The sequence below is a fragment of the Rattus norvegicus genome, chromosome X (assembly GCF_021556685.1).
Source record: "Rattus norvegicus strain SHRSP/BbbUtx chromosome X, alternate assembly SHRSP_T2T, whole genome shotgun sequence".
In the NCBI taxonomy this organism is placed as follows: Eukaryota; Metazoa; Chordata; class Mammalia; order Rodentia; family Muridae; genus Rattus; species Rattus norvegicus.
In genome coordinates, this window is record NC_141554.1 from 7,844,492 (window position 1) to 7,861,100 (window position 16,609).

The window sequence follows — 16,609 nt, forward strand, 5'->3', positions numbered from 1 at the left end:
TTTATTTGTTTTTTAAGACAGGGTTTCTCTGTCCTGGAACTCACTCTATAGACCAGGCTGCACTTGAACTCAAGACATCTGCCTGTCTCTGCCTCCAAGGGCGGGGATTAAAAGCATGTTGACACGACCGAAAATAGGCTGTCCTACTTTTTCAAACCTGGGACTAGACAGCCATTGTAGCTTCAAATTGAGATTTCAATGTTTACAAGGACACAGTGATTAAGAGGTTCATTAGGTCACCACTGCTGTACTTCCATAAAGAGCCACTTAGGCTTGCTAATATTTGCTATTTGCCTGTCCCTGTCCATGCCCTTTTCTGTCTGCAAGTCTATTCTTGGCTCTTCCAAAGATGGTTGGATTCACGGAAAGAGGAAATTAAGGCCCTACTCTCACCTGAGGCTAATTGGCTATGCCCCTTTTTTGTGTACTGTACGTGCAGATAAACGTGGAGCCCAGAAGTCAACATATGCCAACTTCAATTGCTCTCCATCTCGGTTTTTTTTGTTTTTTGTTTTTTTTTTTTTTTGAAACAGGGTCTCTCTCTCTGAACTTGGAGTTCAACGAGTTCAACAATTCTTTACACTGGCTGGCCAGGAAGCTCCAGGCTGACTCCACTCCCCAGGATTGAGATTACAAGTGCTCCCCACCACTGTTTTTCCAAGGCAGTGTCTCTCTGTGTAGCTCTGGCTATCCTGTAACTCACTCTGCAGACCAGGCTACCCTCAAGTTCAGAGATCTGCCTGCCTCTGCCTCTCAAGTGCTGGGATTAAAGGCATGCATCACCACCCTTTGGGCCTTTAAATGAGTGGTGGTGATGGGAATTCAGGCTTCTAAGCTTGCATAGCAAGCATGTTACCAAGTTAACCATCTTCTAAGCTTAGGTTGTTGCAAATTTCACCATGCAGATGACTTCCAGAATTTTTAGAAACCAGCCCAAACTTCTGCCTCTATGGCCTCACTCTTGAACCTTTAGAAGTCTACTAGATTCCATCAAGTGGCCAAAGCCCTACTTTAATTCTCTCCAATTGACCTCTTCAGTGTCAGTTAGACTGGACCTTTCTGCCTCATACCACTCTGGATCTATTGGACTTTCCAACTTTCTTTAAACAACTTTTTTATACATTTCCTGTCTCCATCTTTTCAGGCTTGTTCACAATGCTAGATAAATCTAACTCATTTATGCACAATGCTTGATTCCCATCAACACAATTAAGTCCAGCCTACTGCTTCAACTCATCTTACCATTCTAAGTGCAATTCTTCCAGTTTTTATCCCTCCTCCCCCCAGTCCCATGACACTTCCATCTAACTCTTTCCCAATGTTCCTAGTTAATGGGACCAGGTATGGATTGATGGAAGACCAGGTGTGGATTGAGCCCACTTGCCTTTTTGATGATTTACAACCAGACTTTTCACTTTAGACTTTTTTTTTAATATTTCATACAGCGATTATGGTGCATTCAGGAACCCAATCCCCCCCCAAACCCCACTAGGAGGGCACCCTCCCTTGCCCTCCCACCCTGCTTAAGGGTCCCAAGGCTTAAGGTGGAGGAAGGGGAGCAAACCATCCATCCAGGAGACTGTCCTTGGCCTGCCTGACCCTCCTAGGGATTGGGGTGTAACAATTGGGCACAAGCTCCCACATGTCCTCCTGCTTGTGCACATATACATATTATATATGGCTCCTCACTAAGCTGCTCGATTCCTGGCAGAGCCCCTACTCAACAGCACCGAGTAGGACAGGGCAGGAGGGCTAGGCAGAGCTGGGCTGGGAAGACCCTGAGAAGGAAGGAGGCCCTGGCTACGGGACTGAAGGAGGGAAAAAGTAGGCCCCACCATGTCCATCTCCCACTCTCTGGTAGTTCTGGGTCCCCCTATAGCTGGGAACGCTAGGTAGGGGAGGAAGGTGAGTGGCTGAGGCATGCTTTCCCATAGCCAATTCCAGGGTCTAGTGATGGTCAGGATCTGAATAGGGTCTGGGTCCCTACCTCTCAAAGGGTGGGAGTGGGACTTCATTGCACAAAATACTGTGGGAGGGCCACACTCAGGGAGTAGTGCCCAACCAGTCTGTATACAGAGATATTGCATTAAAAAGTGAGAACCTCATTTAAAATAATAAAAAACAATAAAAGAAACTAAAAAAAAGCCCATACAACAGAGGCAAGTGGGACAGATGGGAAGCAGGCAAATGATACCTCAGACCCAAGGCATCACTACCTTCTAGTCAAAGTCGATTGAGAGCCTGGCCTGGGCTAGCTCCAAACCCCTGGTTGGCCATGGGGTAGTGGTCCTGGGAGAGAGTGTGATGAAGAGGGGAAGGCCTAGCCTTAGTGTGGAAAGCTGGCACGGCCATTCGGTCCACCAGCATCTACCAAGACAGAGACAGACACATCAAGCAAAGTAGTGGTGAGAGCTTTGTTAGCACCCAGCAGACAGGCCAGTGGTTGGGTTAACAGGCCAGGCCAGTAGTTCGGTGTTTGGACAGGTGGCAGGGGACAAGTTGGCAGGGGAGTGTGGCTCAGGCAGGTAAGCAGGCAACAAGCAGGGAGGATTGCAGATGGGGGCTGTCCTGTGAGGGGTGTGGCATCCCTCCAGCCGCTGCCTGCTGGGGCCTTGGTCTGTGGCTTAAAACTTGGCTTAGAACTCGGTATCCACCACACGGAAAGCTGGCCTGCCTGCAGGGGAAAGCAGAGTGAATGGCTGTTAGTGGGCAAGCCGGTAGGTGGATAAAGCAAGACAAGAGGGCCACACTTACCTGAGTCAGGCATAGAAGTGGACCGAATGTTGGCCTCCTTTTGTAGCTGTACCTCCTTTAGTGCAAATATGGAAGTAGCTGTAAATAAAGAGATTATGTAAGTGGGGGGATGAGCCATGGGTCTACCCAGAATAAACTCTGCTTGAGAAGCTTGACTTTCTTCTGTCAAACTGCCTATAATGGAGGAAGATTGGACATGGACTACTGCTGGTCTACTGCATGAGACAAAAAATGTGCTGTTTATCAAGTATTGATATATGATGCTAATATAAATACTACTTACAATAGGTGGTAATTTGGGATTTAATTATTAATTCAGTGGGTAGATATAAAGGGTGAGCTCAAGTTTTTGGTCTTTTTTTTAAAGATTTATTTATTTATTATATATGAGTACATTGTCACTGTCTTCAGACACACCAGAAGGGGGGCATTGGATCCCATTACAGATGGTTGTGAGCCACCATGTGGTTGCTGGGAATTGAACTCAGGACCTCTGGAAGAGCAGTCGGGTGCTCTTAACCACTGAGCCATCTTTCCGGCCCTTTATTTGAGACATGGTCTCTATAACCCTGGCACTCCTGGAATTCACTATGTAGACTTGGCTAGCCTTGATCTCGTAGAAATGGGCCTACCTCTATCTTCTGTGTGCTGGGATTAAAGGTGTATACCACTAAGCCTAGGATGAGATATTTTTTAAACCAGGCATAGTGGCTCGTGCCTGTAATTTAAAAGTTCTTAGGTGTCTGAGACAGGAACATTGTCACAACTTCCAGGCTAGCCCAAGCTACATAGCACACCATAGGTGTGGTGACAGGATCAGAAGTTTGAGGGGTCATCCTAAACTACATAGCAAGCCCGAGGTTTACCTGATTTACAGGACTATTGTCTCAAGAAGCCACAACACCACAAGCCAGGGCTACCTAGCACAACCCTGCCTTAAGAGAATCCTCCAAAGAAACCCCAAATGCAAAGCTCACTGCTATTTCTTATTCCAGGAAAGGGCCTGGAACGCTGAAGACAGTTTAAGAAAGCTATCGGGGAACTTCTATCATTTGTTTTGAATGGTGTAAAAGTTATATATGGCTGTTCAGTTTGCAAAAACTGTGTACACTTTTTTGATATTTCATCTATATGTACTGTATGAAATTTTTCATAAAAAGTAAAAGAAATCCAAGACGAAAACAAAATTCTTTCCTAATAGATACACCCTGACACATGTACATGAGGATGTTCCCTGAGGTGTGGCACAACCCAGCACCCTGTGTTCCAGTGGCCTGCTCCACAAACCCCCAACTTTGCCCATTCCCACTCACTGTCAGGAAGTTTGTGGATCCGCTCCCCCAAGCTGAGAAAGAATGGATGTTTCATGGCATCCTCAGCAGAGATCCGATTGCGACCCTCAAACTGAGTTAGGAAGAGTGTTTTAGTATACTGGTGTCTCAACACATAGGTCTCTTTACCTACCCTCCTCAGAGCCTGCCCTTGGGGGGAGTTCCCATTTTCCTACACCTGGAACCCCATTCCTGTTAAAAGTTGGCCTCTGAAAATGGTCTTACCTGCAGCAGCTTGGTGAGGAGGTCAGCTCCATCGCTATCAAGTCTAACACAAAGGTAAGGGGATGTGCTTTATACTGAGTTCAGACACTCTGGCCCCTAATGCCCACCTACCCACCAGCCTCACCGGGGTGCATGGCTCAGAAGGGCCTCAGCTCGGTACTTGGGGTAGTTGTATGTTCTAAACTCTTCATTGGACAGGATACCTGGCCATGTGTCCTCAGTTGGGGTTCCTAGTAAGGAATACAAGTTACCCTGCACATCTCAGGTCTTCCCTGCATGTCCCTATAGCTCCTTAGAAACACACTCCCTCCTCACCCAAAATGCGGAAGATGAAGTGCAGCTGTTCTTCCACTGTGGAGCCTGGGAAGAGGGGCCGGCCTGTGGCCATCTCATAAAAGATGCAGCCAACACCCCTGGGCAGAAAAGGCACCATAAATATAGGGGGGAGTTGGCTGGGAAAGCCACTCCTTCCATACTTCCACCTTTCCTCACCACATGTCAATTTGGGTAGAGTAGTCTGTGGACCCAAGTAAGATGTCGGGGGGCCGGTACCACAGTGTCACCACTTCGTTGGAGTATGTTTTAGTAGGAATTGACTTGGCACGAGCCAGGCCTGAGAGAGGCAAAAAAAGGAAGCAGCTGGAATGAAAAGGTTGTGGGCAAAGCCTAAAATAGAGTATAACTGGGGATAAGAATGCCTGCTATAGTCAAAGTCTGGAGAGGCTGAAGGGAAAGGAAGACTGGTGGTCATAGGGAATTGGGTTACTTGGAGAATAATGCTGAGGACTCAATAGGAAGAAGGGAAAGGCTGCTGGTACCAAAGTCTGCCAGTTTGAGCTCTCCCCTCTCGTTGATGAGTAGGTTCTGGGGCTTGAGGTCTCGATGTAGCACCTTCTGCCTGTGGCAGTAGGCCAGGCCACGGAGCAACTGGAACAGGAACAGCTAGAGACCCAGGAATGGCAGGCAGAAGTCAAAAGATATCCACCATCAAAATCCCAGGCAGCAGGCAGGCAATGTTCCCTCCCAAACGTCTTATCACACAAAAGATGATAGGCTCCCAATACCCTCCAATGGTTCCCAGCAAAAACATCATACAAGAAAAGGCTGTTTCTGGGAGAATTGTGCAGTGAGTGGGTGAGTGGGGGCCCCCTCCTGCCTCTTGCTTTCTGTCCCACACCCACTTTCACATTGTGCATGTTGATGACATTTCCACAGTCATCCAGGTACTGCTTCAGGTCCTTGTCCTGAGGACAGAAGAGGTGGTGGAGGAACAAGTCACAAACTATGGCTCTTGGCCATTTTCCCACTTCCCTGGGTCCAACTGCTATCCAAACTTACCAAGTATTCAAAGACAAGGGTGAGGGACTTCTCTGTGTGGATAATGTCATGTAGTGTGACGATGTTGGCATGCTTGAGGTCCTTGAGCAGAGACACTATAGAAAGCATGGCATAGAACAGAAGATTAAGGGCCCCATTCTCAAAATAAAGGTGAGAATAAGGACCAGATAGATATGAGCTTAGGGTTTCCTTCTTTCCCTGTGCAGTTTAGGGTAATGCCTCAAAGCACCTAGCTCTGATTTACACTATGCTAAGAAGTAGGTGTGTCTCCATGGTACATGTGTAAAACAGAAGGCTTAGACAAGAGTATCAAGCAAGAGCATGGGACACAGCACCAACTTCACATGACAAAACATTTTCATTAAAGATGAAAAAAAAAAAATCAAAAAAAAAAAAAAAAAAAAAACATTTTCATAATCTGCTTTTGTTTTCTGGGAAGAGGCCTTGTTTTAAACCTAAGTAGAGAGGCTGGAATTTATACTCATTTTCTGTATAATTCAAAACTACTTCCTGTGATTTTTCTGAACACCTTAAGGAGTGCTTGAAGAATGAAAGCAAATACCATAATTCACCTTCCTTAATCCACTCATATTCCCAATTACCTTGCTTATTACCATGTAGATGGTAGACCAGTGTTGTACAGGCGAGAAGGTCAGAAAAACCCCACTCTCTGTCCTCACTCACCATAGAGACTATGTGCCATGCACCCAAGAAAGTCTAGGGTGAGGTTTGTACCTTCCCGGATAGCAGTGCAAGGTGCCCCTTCTTCGTGTTCCAGTCTGATCTCCTTAAGTGCTACAAGGTTGTCTGTGAGCTTGCTTTTGCCTTTGTAGACAGTGGCATAGGTACCCTGGAGTACAACAGCAGAGATGCTATGAGGTTGCATGGAGTTCATACTGAACCCTGTTGTTAGCACAGTCCTCTTAACTGTCTTACCTCACCCAGCTTGTCTAGTTTGATGTAGGTCTCCAGTTTTCCAAAGCCAATCTCAGACTGTGGAGCAAAGGAGGTATGTTGAAGCAGGGTAGCATATATAGGGGCACCAGGAGAGTGGGACAGGTGGTAAATGGATACTTACCAAGCTGACACGGCGGAGGCGCCGGCTAAGAGGCTTATCAAAGATGGGACTATTGAGTGTCAGCTTCTCAAGGTAGCCCTCAGGCAGCCGTATGTCAGCTGGTAGTGACAGGCGTTTGTTGATATCCTAGTAGCCAAGATGAATAAGAAGGATCATAAACTCCACCTTCCCAAACATAAACCCCATTCTCCAACACTTCCAACACTGGGACAAAGATCAAGCACCTCAGTGGAGATCTTGCGTGGGGGGTGGTTGCGCATGCGCACTCTCACTGGAGACTGCACCTCATCTGAGGATGTGGCTGAAGCCTGGTCACTCTCCCCATCAGATCCCATCTTCATGTCTTCATGCACAATCTCTGGGGTGAAAAGAGGGAAAGGCCAGGCCTTTGGAGTCAAGAACACTCCCTCTTTCCCCCAATATGATATATTCCTTCATCATATCTGTTTGTGTACATGGCCCCTAAAACAGACCGGGAAAAACTGGTAGACCCAGGACACATATGGAGGGAGTGTGGTCACCTAGTGGAGTACTCTGTCAGAGAAGAGCTGAGATGGCAGCTGCCCCTGGGTCAGAAGGCTAGTGGTGGCAGACATTGCCAAGAGCCCTAAGAAGGCAGATCCAATGAGACTGAGAGGGCCACCAGAGTGCAGGAAAAAGGCAGAGAGCCTTGGGGCAGCTGAATAGGCAAGGTACTCTTCCCAATCTTGGGGCCTGGATACAGTGAAGGAAGTACAGACAGTGTGTTGGAAATGGATGACAGGGAAGAAGGGAAAATGCAAACAAGAGTCTGGGAGGCAGAATGTGGGAGTCGGGGACAGGAAGAAAGAATGATCAAAGTACACCCACCTGGTGCAGAGCTGAGTGGGCCCCGAATAGAGCGAAGTTCCCCAGGGGCAACACGGGTGGGAGCTTCTCCAAGGTCACTGCCACCACCACCACCACTCTCATCTAGGCCTATCTGCTCAGGGACACCATTGGTCTTGTCTATGCCTCGGCCCCCTCGGAGTGTCATTGACAGCTGCCGTTTGATCTTCTTCATCCGATCCATGGCGACCTGAACAGGGACATGAATAGAAATGGGGACCACATTAGGGCCTGCTTGGTCATCAGAGATGCCTTAAAGACCTCAACAACCCAGAGACGGGTGCCCAATCACTACAGATCCATTGTCATTGTTGGCCTACCCCTAAAGTAGCTTACCTGGGTACTAAGACTTGGGTGACTAGCTGAGGGTAAGGGTCCACTCAGTAGGTTGTTGGTTTCTAAGGCGATAGTCTCACTGTGGGAGCATAGCACTCCACAGCAACTATCCTCAGGTGCAGCAGCAGTGACAGACGCAGCCACAGTTGGGACAAGGGGTTCAGTCAGAACTGAAGGACTAGTGACAAAGTCCTGAGTGCGCCCATAGAATGGCATGTTCCGCTGACACCAGCCCCACATTACCCCTAACTGCCAGGCAGAATGCTCCCTGTGGCCCACAGGGACCCTCTCACCTTCCTCAGCAACCACTGTCATGGTGATTAATGGACCATCCCACTTCTCTATTCAAAAGGGGGGAGGATTGTCCAGGCCCAACCATTGGAATGGAGATGCCAGGGGGGTGAGGGGGTTATCCTCAGAGCTGCTAGACTGGCTCTATAGGGTTGGGACCCACGGGGTCCAAACCCAGGTTTTTACAAAACTAGATCATATTCCTTTTCTCTTAGAGAATACACCACATCTTCCTTCTCATCCCAAATAAACATACTAGTCCTCATGTGACCCCTTTGTCTTATATACCTCATTTGCCTCTATTACCCCTGTAGTCTCACCACCTCCTTCATTATTCCTAGTTGTTGTTCTGCACAACACCCAGTAGTTTCTACCTCAGCATCTATACAAGAGTTGGTTCCCAAATTGGAAAATATCTTATCCTCATTCTCTCCAACCCATTGTTCAAATATCACCTTTTCCATGACCTTACTTAAAGACTCAGCCATCTTGAACTCCTTCACCTTTCTAATGTGTCCCTCAGATCTTATCACACCTCAGAAATAACACCATCTGCTTATTGGTTTCTTTCCTTTTTTCTGTCTGTCTTACCACCGCCACAACTAGAAGATTTGCTTCAGCAGGGTAGATTTCTGTATGTTTAGGCCACTGCTATATCCTGAGAACCTGAAATAATGGCTGATATCAAAAAGTACATATAGAAGTAGCTAATCAAGGGGCTGAGAGCCTAGGACCTACCTTTATCGAGGTTAAGTCCCAGACACTTAGACAATACCACAAAGAAGACACCTAGGGAGGCTAGAATCGACAACAAGCTGACCTAAATGAGCTGCTAGTGGGAATGGGGCCACCAAAAGGTTTAGGTCTGCATTCTTCTGCTTCCTCCTAGGCTCTGGGCCAGCAAGGAGGGGGAAAGACCTAGCTCAGGAGCCATCTGTACTCACAGCAGGCCTTGAGATGGCCCAGGGCCCAAGTATAGCTAGATTGGGGGTTGAGGATAAGGCTGAGGATGAATCCAAAAGAAATGGGTCACTTGTTACCTTGAAACAAAATGCTTATCCCAGAAGCTCCCACTCCCATTTCTATCTGTTGTCTCTAGAAGGGAAGGCAAAAACAGCCTAGCAGAAGAAATCTCATAGATAAGGGTAAGATCCACCCACAGAGAACTCAGGACAACTCCATAAAATCCTGACCTTGGAGACGAACACTGGATCTAGGCCTAGAAAGTGGCCAGTTCCCAAGGACTTCCTTTCATCCCCATATGACACTCGTACCAGTTGTTTTGTATGTGGTGTGTAGTGATAAGGGAAAGGGCTAGGGGAAATGAGGGATGGAGAGGGAGCCATAAATTAATTTATGACTTCTAACTGGAACCCTTGATGGACATTTCCCAGAACTCATCTTTTGGAGAATTTTAAGAAGACAGGGTATTATCCAACATTTGAGGGGAGACAGACTCCTAGAAACAGATAAATCAAACATTTTTGAGCAGCAAATACCATAATTTCAGCTTTCTGAGCTTATAAACTTCAGAACAAGTGAAGGAACAAGAATCAGGAGATAGGATTCTACTTGGTATTTGTTCTTCTTGGCATCCCTCAAAGACATACATACTCACCAGTCCTCAGGCTCTCATACCAAGGACATTCGCAATAACTCCAACTACTGAGCACACAGTTGTCATACTACATACAATACTTACACTTATTCCATTCTGTCCTGACCTCTATAACCACACGCTAGACACTCAAGAAGGCGCTCACTACATATTAACTCCTACTAACATTCACAATTTCTCTTTTTACTTCTAACTCCCTCCAGCATTCAAAACTTTGCCCTTAAATCTATTGGCATATATTTGCCCCCTTTAAGCAACTCCTGGCACCTCCACATTGAGTCCCTTCCTAGCCTAGACACTTGTTAGCCTCTGTAGCACTGTCCTTCCCAATAACAGTGTCCCCTCTAGAATCTGATCCTCATTAACATGCACTCAGAGTGCTTTATAGCTGACCCAAATTAGCATTCTCTGGACCTTTACATGGCTCTGAATCATATTGGTACATTGTGAATCTTGTACAATTCCTGACCAGTTCTGTTCACACTTAGGCCCCTTCACAGTTATGAGTCTCTTGATGTGCATACAGGGATCTGAACTCAAGTCCTCTGGAAGAGCAGTATGTGCTCTTAACAGCTGAACCACCTCTCTAGCCCTTACCTTCAGAGTTATTACCATTGTTAACATACATTCTTGTATTTCCACTGCACAGTTCCTTCGCAGCACGAGCTAAACCTTCACTTTATCTTGACCCTGACTAGCACATACCCAATCCTAACTTTCTATTATCACACCTTGAACCCTTACTTAGACCTATTCTCCAGGGAGAAACATACTGTTTTGTATCAGTCTGACCCTCATTAGTGCATGCAGCTCCTCCATTTGACCCAGACCTCTAATAACACACACTTCAGTTCATGGCTCCAATTCACTTTGGCACACCATCCCCTTTCCCTGCTTCAACCAACCATTCCCACTTCCACCATTATCTCTTTGGTTCACAAATGCTTTCCTTCATAGCTGTGTTCCTTTCATTATCCACTAGATTCTCCACCTCCCCCCAAAAAAACTACTCCTGTAGCACTCCCCAAATCAACACACTTCAGTGGCCATGGACAGAAAGAACACAGTGTTCTGATGTTCATCAGCATATTTTACTTCATGCTGTTCCCCCAATAGCTTACAATTAAGGGTCTGTATCTATCTAATCACACAGTAGCAGTCTTTAGAACAGTAGTTCTCAACCTTCCTAATGCTGTGACACTTTACTACACAACATGAGGAATGCTGTGGTAACCCCCCAACCATAAAATTCTTTTTGTTGCTACTTCATAACTGTGCTTTTGCTTTTATGAATTGTCATGTAAATATCTAAAAATGCAGGATATGATATTCAACCCCGACAAGTTGAAAACCATTGCCCTAGAACTTCATATATAGTATTGCCCCCATTTTTTTTTTTTTGGAAACTCACAAAAAACATGGCCTTTATGGTCACCCACTCATACCTCATCTCGACCTTTAGTGTGCTAAGCTCTTTATACTTCCTTTACTGACAATCTTCCATACACATGTATGCACACACCTGATACCCAGTAGTGCAGGCCTTTCCCCACTCTTCCCCATTACACACACTCTCAGGTCCTCTGCCTTCACTAGCATATATACTGGCCTCACACTACCTTTATTACATCTCCATACCCTTACCTCCAGGACCCTCTACTACCTCCATGAGCATACCCTGAACCCAGAGAAGCTGCCACCCTCAACTCTGTGAACAAACAGAGTTAATTAACACTATCCTGACCTTCATCACCACATACCTCAGAACCCAGAAACTATTGGCACACCTTCTGATACCTCTACCATCCTTTCTCCATTTACACTGGGCCTCTGCAGCTCCAACCTCCACTAGCGTGTTTTGGAAGTGCCCTTACTCGCAACCCCCTTATACACCATCTCATGGCCCTGCAACCCCTTTCCATAAGCACACTGGGCCTGAAGTCATAAGGCTTTTTATTACATGTTCCTACCCCTTTAGCAACCTCGAGTCTTTCACCACTACTGTATCAATCCATTCTCATAACTCTAGTCATTTAATCACCCATCTCCCACTTAGCATCTCCCACTTCCCATCCTCAGCTCCTAGGACAGGGGCCCAGGGCGGGGCCAAGGTCAGGGAAGCCCCAAATGACCCCCCGGTGCATTCTGGGAAACTCGAGGGGGAGGGAGCACCTGATAGCCAAGCAGCCCAGAACCCCCTAACTCTTGTTCCAGCACTGCCTAGGGTCCGGTTGGTTCTCTAGTAAGAGCAGCCCCCACCCTAAGTGTCGAGGACACGCTCACCGGAGGGGGCGCGCGAGTAACCTCAGAGCCGCGGGGCCGGCGCGGTGGCGCCTGGGGCGGCGGCCCAGGATGAGGCCGCGCGACCTCCTTTTCCTCCAGTTCGCCGCAGGCGCCCGTCCCAGTAGTCTTCAGCCATGGCTGTTGGGCCCGGGCCGCCGCCGGCTGAGGAGGAAGAGGCGGCGGCGGCGGCGGCGGCTGAGGCGGCGGCGGCGTCCCGCTCAGCCAGCCATGAGCTTGGCCACTGCGGGCGATGCCCCCGTGCTCGCAAGCTCCCGCTGGAATCCGGGTGTTCACGGCGGCTCGTGACTCACGGCAGACAGCTAGCGGAGACGCAGCAGATCCCAGGGCCCCCTAACCAGCGGCCCAACAGCCGCGCGCGCCGCGCTCTGCGCATGCGCACGCACACGCTGGGAAAAAAGGGGGGTGAAGCAGGAAGGAGGAGACTCACCTCGGACTGCGTGTACCAAAAGAGCCTTCTGTAGCGGGAGGGGGTGCGGCCATTGCGTGCCCAGCAGGGAATGTGGCGTTGGCCCTGGAACGGCGCCAGGGGGATGTAGAGGTAGGTTAATGGTCAGTTTTGATCTTGCTAGGAATCTTGTAGCATCGAGGTGAGCAGCAGCCAGTAGCCAGGCACGCGAGTCGCCACCTTCTTTCCCTACAGTCTCACTTGGTACATCCCCATGGTGGCCAACGAGACTTTTGCAAGGAGAAAAAGAACAGGTGAGCCAAGCAGTTCTAGTCCTTTGTGGTGCCTCAGGAGGCAAGAATTTAAAGGCTCGAAATGACTTTCTAGGAGAGGTGGCCTGGATTACCATTGGCCTTTCCCACCTTAGATAGATCAATCTAGCCCCGCCCTGTCACCCACCCTCTACCACTAGTTTGTTCCCCACTGTGTAACGTAAGAAGCCCCACCCTTTTGAAAAAGTGACGCTCAGCCAATCAGATTTGCTCCCTGCGGCAAGGCCAAGCAAGAATGAAGGGTGTGGCAAAGCTGAAGAAGCGTGATCTAGCTTTCCCCTCAGCTTGCCTCCTCCTCTGTACGTTTTTTTATTGGTTTTCGGGCTCGCCTTTTTGTTCTGAGCGCTTTTCAGGAGATAGCTGAATATCCCATAAGATAATTGGTCCAAAGACGACTCAATCAGCTGGGTCCCTCGTTTAACCATTCCCACATTCTCTGGCAGCTTCTTGGTGTGGTGGAACCTAGGCTGAGAGGAAAGGCGGGCCTTTAAGAGGGGGCAGACTCCACTAAGGCGCAGGTTTGGAACTTTGGCTTGGGCGGAGCTTCTTGCTGCCTCACCCTAACATTCGTGTACAAGCTCCCCTAATTGGGCTTTTCTTGACACCTTTCATTTACCTCATCTTGTCCACCACCAGCATTGCCAGGCATACTTCTCTTTTCTCTCAATAGAAAATGACACGTTTTCTTGTCTCTATCCCAAACACTTCTACAGACTTTCTGAGGCGTCCTTACACTGGACCCAGGAATTTCCTTGCCTCTTCTGGGCTTTCCTTGGTCGGCCTTCTAACAGTATTTTCAAGCAAGGGTAATTATTGACAAGTACTTCTTCATCCACGAATGTCCTCCTTGCAAGGGCTGACATCAGGTCTATCATTTAACACACTTAATCTCCTACCTCTTACAACAGAATATCCTAGTTCTTGAATATATAGCAGGCAGTTGAACCTCAGACTTCACACTCGCTGTTCTCTTGCCTGGAACTTACTTGCCCAATATCTACACTTATTTCTTCCTGTTGCAGTTCTATTATTCCACATCCCCACTTGGCTCTATCCCTCTTGAAAGCGTGGCTTTTAAGATTTAGATATTTATCTGCAATGTTAAAGTTCATTCCCAGTCTTGTGTGTGCTTCCCTGCTGAGCTAATACCCAGACCTGGTCAACATTTTGTTGTTCTGTTTTTAGACAAGGTCTTCTGTAGCCCGGTCTGGTCTTGAATTCAGTGTAGTCAAGAATGACATTGAAGTCTGGATTCTTCCTGCCTCCACCACACCTGGTTTACTTGCATTCTACGAACTGAGCTCCATCTTCAGCCCATTTGCATTTGTGCCAGGCTCATTGATCAATGTTTAAACAATGAAAAAATTAATTAATGGTGTTGGGGCTGGAGAAATGGCTCAGTGGTTACAGGCATTTGCTGCTCCCCCCAGAGTTTGGTTCTCAGTACACACATCAAGTGGTTTACACTGCCTGTATCTTCAGCTCCAGGGGAAGCTGTTATTGTATTTTGTGAAATACATAATGACGTTAAAAAAACTTTTAAAAATGTATAGGCCAGGCATGGTGGTGCAACCCTTTCTTTAATCCCAGAACTCCTAAGAGGCACAGACAGTTCTGTGAGCTTGAGGTTAGCCTGTCCTGCATAGGTCCAGGACAGCCAGGGGTACATAGATTCTGTCTTTTTTTTTTCTATTCTTTTTTTTTTCGGAGCTGGGGACTGAACCCAGGGCCTTGCGCTTGCTAGGCAAGCGCTCTACCACTGAGCCAAATCCCCAACCCATAGATTCTGTCTTTAAAAAAGAAAAATGATAAGACAGAAGAATGGCTCAGCAAGTAAAGGCACCTGGCTGCCAAACTAAACTGCACCTACACATGTACACTATAGTATGCCCCTCCCCCAATTAAATGAATTTAATTTTTTTTTTCGGAGCTGGGGACCGAACCCAGGTCCTTGCGCTTGCTAGGCAAGTGCTCTACCACTGAGCTAAATCCCCAACCCCTGAATTTAATAATTTTTAAAGTTGTGTTTGTGTATGAACACACTTGTGTCATGGCACACAAGTGAAGGTCAGAGGACAACCTGCAAGAATTGGCTCTTTCCACCATGTGGGTCTTGAACTCAGCCCTTTTACCAGCCCAACGTGGTTCAAGACAAGATTTTCTGTCAGCCAGGCTGGCTTGAGCACTGGATTCTCTTCCAATTACCTCCCCAGTGCTAGAATTACAGATGTGTACCATTACACTCAGCTTATGCAGAACAGGAGATTGAACCCATAACTTGGTGCATGCTAGACAAGCAATAGCTACTGCTCTAGCCTATGTTAGCCTATCTTTTTAAAAACTATTTGTAGGGATGACAAGATGGCTCAATGCTGAAGATGATTGGCTGCTCTTCCAGAGGACCCACGTTCAATTTCCTAGCACCCACATGGCAGCTCACAACTGGCTGTAACTCCTGTTCCACAGGGTATCGGATTCCCTTATCCATGAACACCAATGTACATGTTTGTGCCTTGTGTCCAGACCAGAAGAGGCCATGAGATCCTTGGAGTTATGGTTATTAGCAGAAATTCAGGTGCTGGAAGCCAAACCCAGGTCTTCTGGAAGTCCTTCAACTTTAACTTAGTTGTATTTATTGTCTAGTCTAAATTTTATAAGCCTTAGGATGCTAATATATACCAAATACCTATAATAGTGCCTAGCAGTCAGTACTAAACAACTGGTTGAATAATTAGATGGCAAGTCTGCTGGATACAGGAGGCACAAACAGTGATCCAATCCTGGCTTTGCTGAGCCCTGTTTCCTATCAGTCTGGTTTTATAATGGTATACACACAAGAGTAAAATGATATGCATGGTAGTGATAGAATTATGGGGACAGAATTATGGGGAAACTGTTGTTTTAAATCTTTTGTTTTTAAAACAGGGTCTCATGTAGTCCAGGCTGGCCTTAACTTCTGATTCACCTCCAGTGTGCTGAGATTATAGGCATGGACCATGTGTGACTTCTGAAGCAGATTTTGATGGACAAGGGTGTCAGATACAAGTATCAAGGGAATACAGGAGTAGTGGTGGTAGAGTCTGCAATATCTAGAGAATCAGCTGTAATGGAAGAGTTAAAGAATAAAGTATGCAGGATGCTCATGAAGGAACTGAGATGGAAAACCAGTACAAAGGATAGTGTATGTAGTGCTTGCTTGTAATGGAGTGAGACAATGGGCAGATGTCAGGTGTCTTCTTGGAGAAGCAACAGCAATAAAGTGCTGACAGTGGGAAAATTCCTCCACTCACCTTGAACAGTTACTATCACTATGAGACATCAGAGGCAAAGTGGGATGGTGGGAGACTAAAAAGGAACTATATGGAAGAATAAGGTAAATCCAACAGATCAGGCCAAGAAAAAAAAAGTATAGGCAGAGAGGTAAGCAAGAGCATACACTGTGCCTAGGCCCAGGAACTGATTCAGGAGGTAGATGTGGGGACAGGCTGTGATGGGAATTAGGCCAAGTTTGGGGACAGAATGAACTATTTTACTTCAGTGGAGAAGGGTCATGCTCCTAAATAAGACACAAACTGGTTTCCAGCTATGTTGGAGATGGAAATCAATGAAGGAAAAACATCCACAATGGCCAACCAAGTTGGTGTTTCTAACTGTTTGGCATTTAGCTAAGACAGGGATGAAGCTGTTGGTAAGCTTCCTGCACTAACTGATTACTCCTTGGCCCCAGAGCCGACTCTTCTCTGGAAGGTA

The 16,609-nt window shown here is 47.0% G+C and overlaps 1 protein-coding gene across 7 annotated transcripts; it reads right to left on the reverse strand.

Annotated features, from left to right (window-relative positions):
- Positions 1-1,408: 1,408 nt before the first annotated feature.
- Positions 1,409-13,353, reverse strand: Cdk16 (cyclin-dependent kinase 16). Of its 7 annotated transcripts, none has more exons than XM_087600843.1 (17): positions 13,149-13,353; positions 12,570-12,817; positions 7,576-7,783; positions 6,951-7,084; positions 6,727-6,852; positions 6,585-6,641; positions 6,384-6,498; positions 5,649-5,743; positions 5,492-5,554; positions 5,129-5,252; positions 4,803-4,923; positions 4,626-4,723; positions 4,435-4,540; positions 4,311-4,353; positions 4,068-4,158; positions 2,755-2,832; positions 1,409-2,674 (listed from the first exon to the last, which is right to left on the reverse strand). In XM_087600843.1, the coding sequence occupies exons 3-17, from the start codon at positions 7,775-7,777 to the stop codon at positions 2,637-2,639; spliced, it is 1,491 nt and encodes a 496-aa protein (XP_087456969.1). In that variant the 5' UTR covers positions 7,778-7,783; positions 12,570-12,817; positions 13,149-13,353; the 3' UTR covers positions 1,409-2,636. The 7 variants fall into 7 exon arrangements, with proteins under 7 accessions (XP_087456969.1, XP_087456970.1, XP_087456968.1 ...); XM_087600844.1 differs by having other exon boundaries at positions 13,034-13,353; XM_087600842.1 differs by lacking the exon at positions 13,149-13,353 and adding an exon at positions 12,950-13,016.
- Between the last annotated feature and the right edge of the window lie 3,256 nt (positions 13,354-16,609).

Excerpts from the sequence above, each read along its gene's own strand:
- Cdk16 (XM_087600840.1), bottom strand. The coding sequence starts at position 8,244 with ATGACAGTGGTTGCTGAGGAAGGTGAGAGGGTCCCTGTGGGCCACAGG. Across the intron at positions 6,499-6,584 it reads AACTAGACAAGCTGGGTGAG|GGTACCTATGCCACTGTCTA; the intron begins GTAAGACAGTTA and ends GTTGTACTCCAG. Across the intron at positions 4,159-4,310 it reads TCCTCACCAAGCTGCTGCAG|TTTGAGGGTCGCAATCGGAT; the intron begins GTAAGACCATTT and ends TTCCTAACTCAG.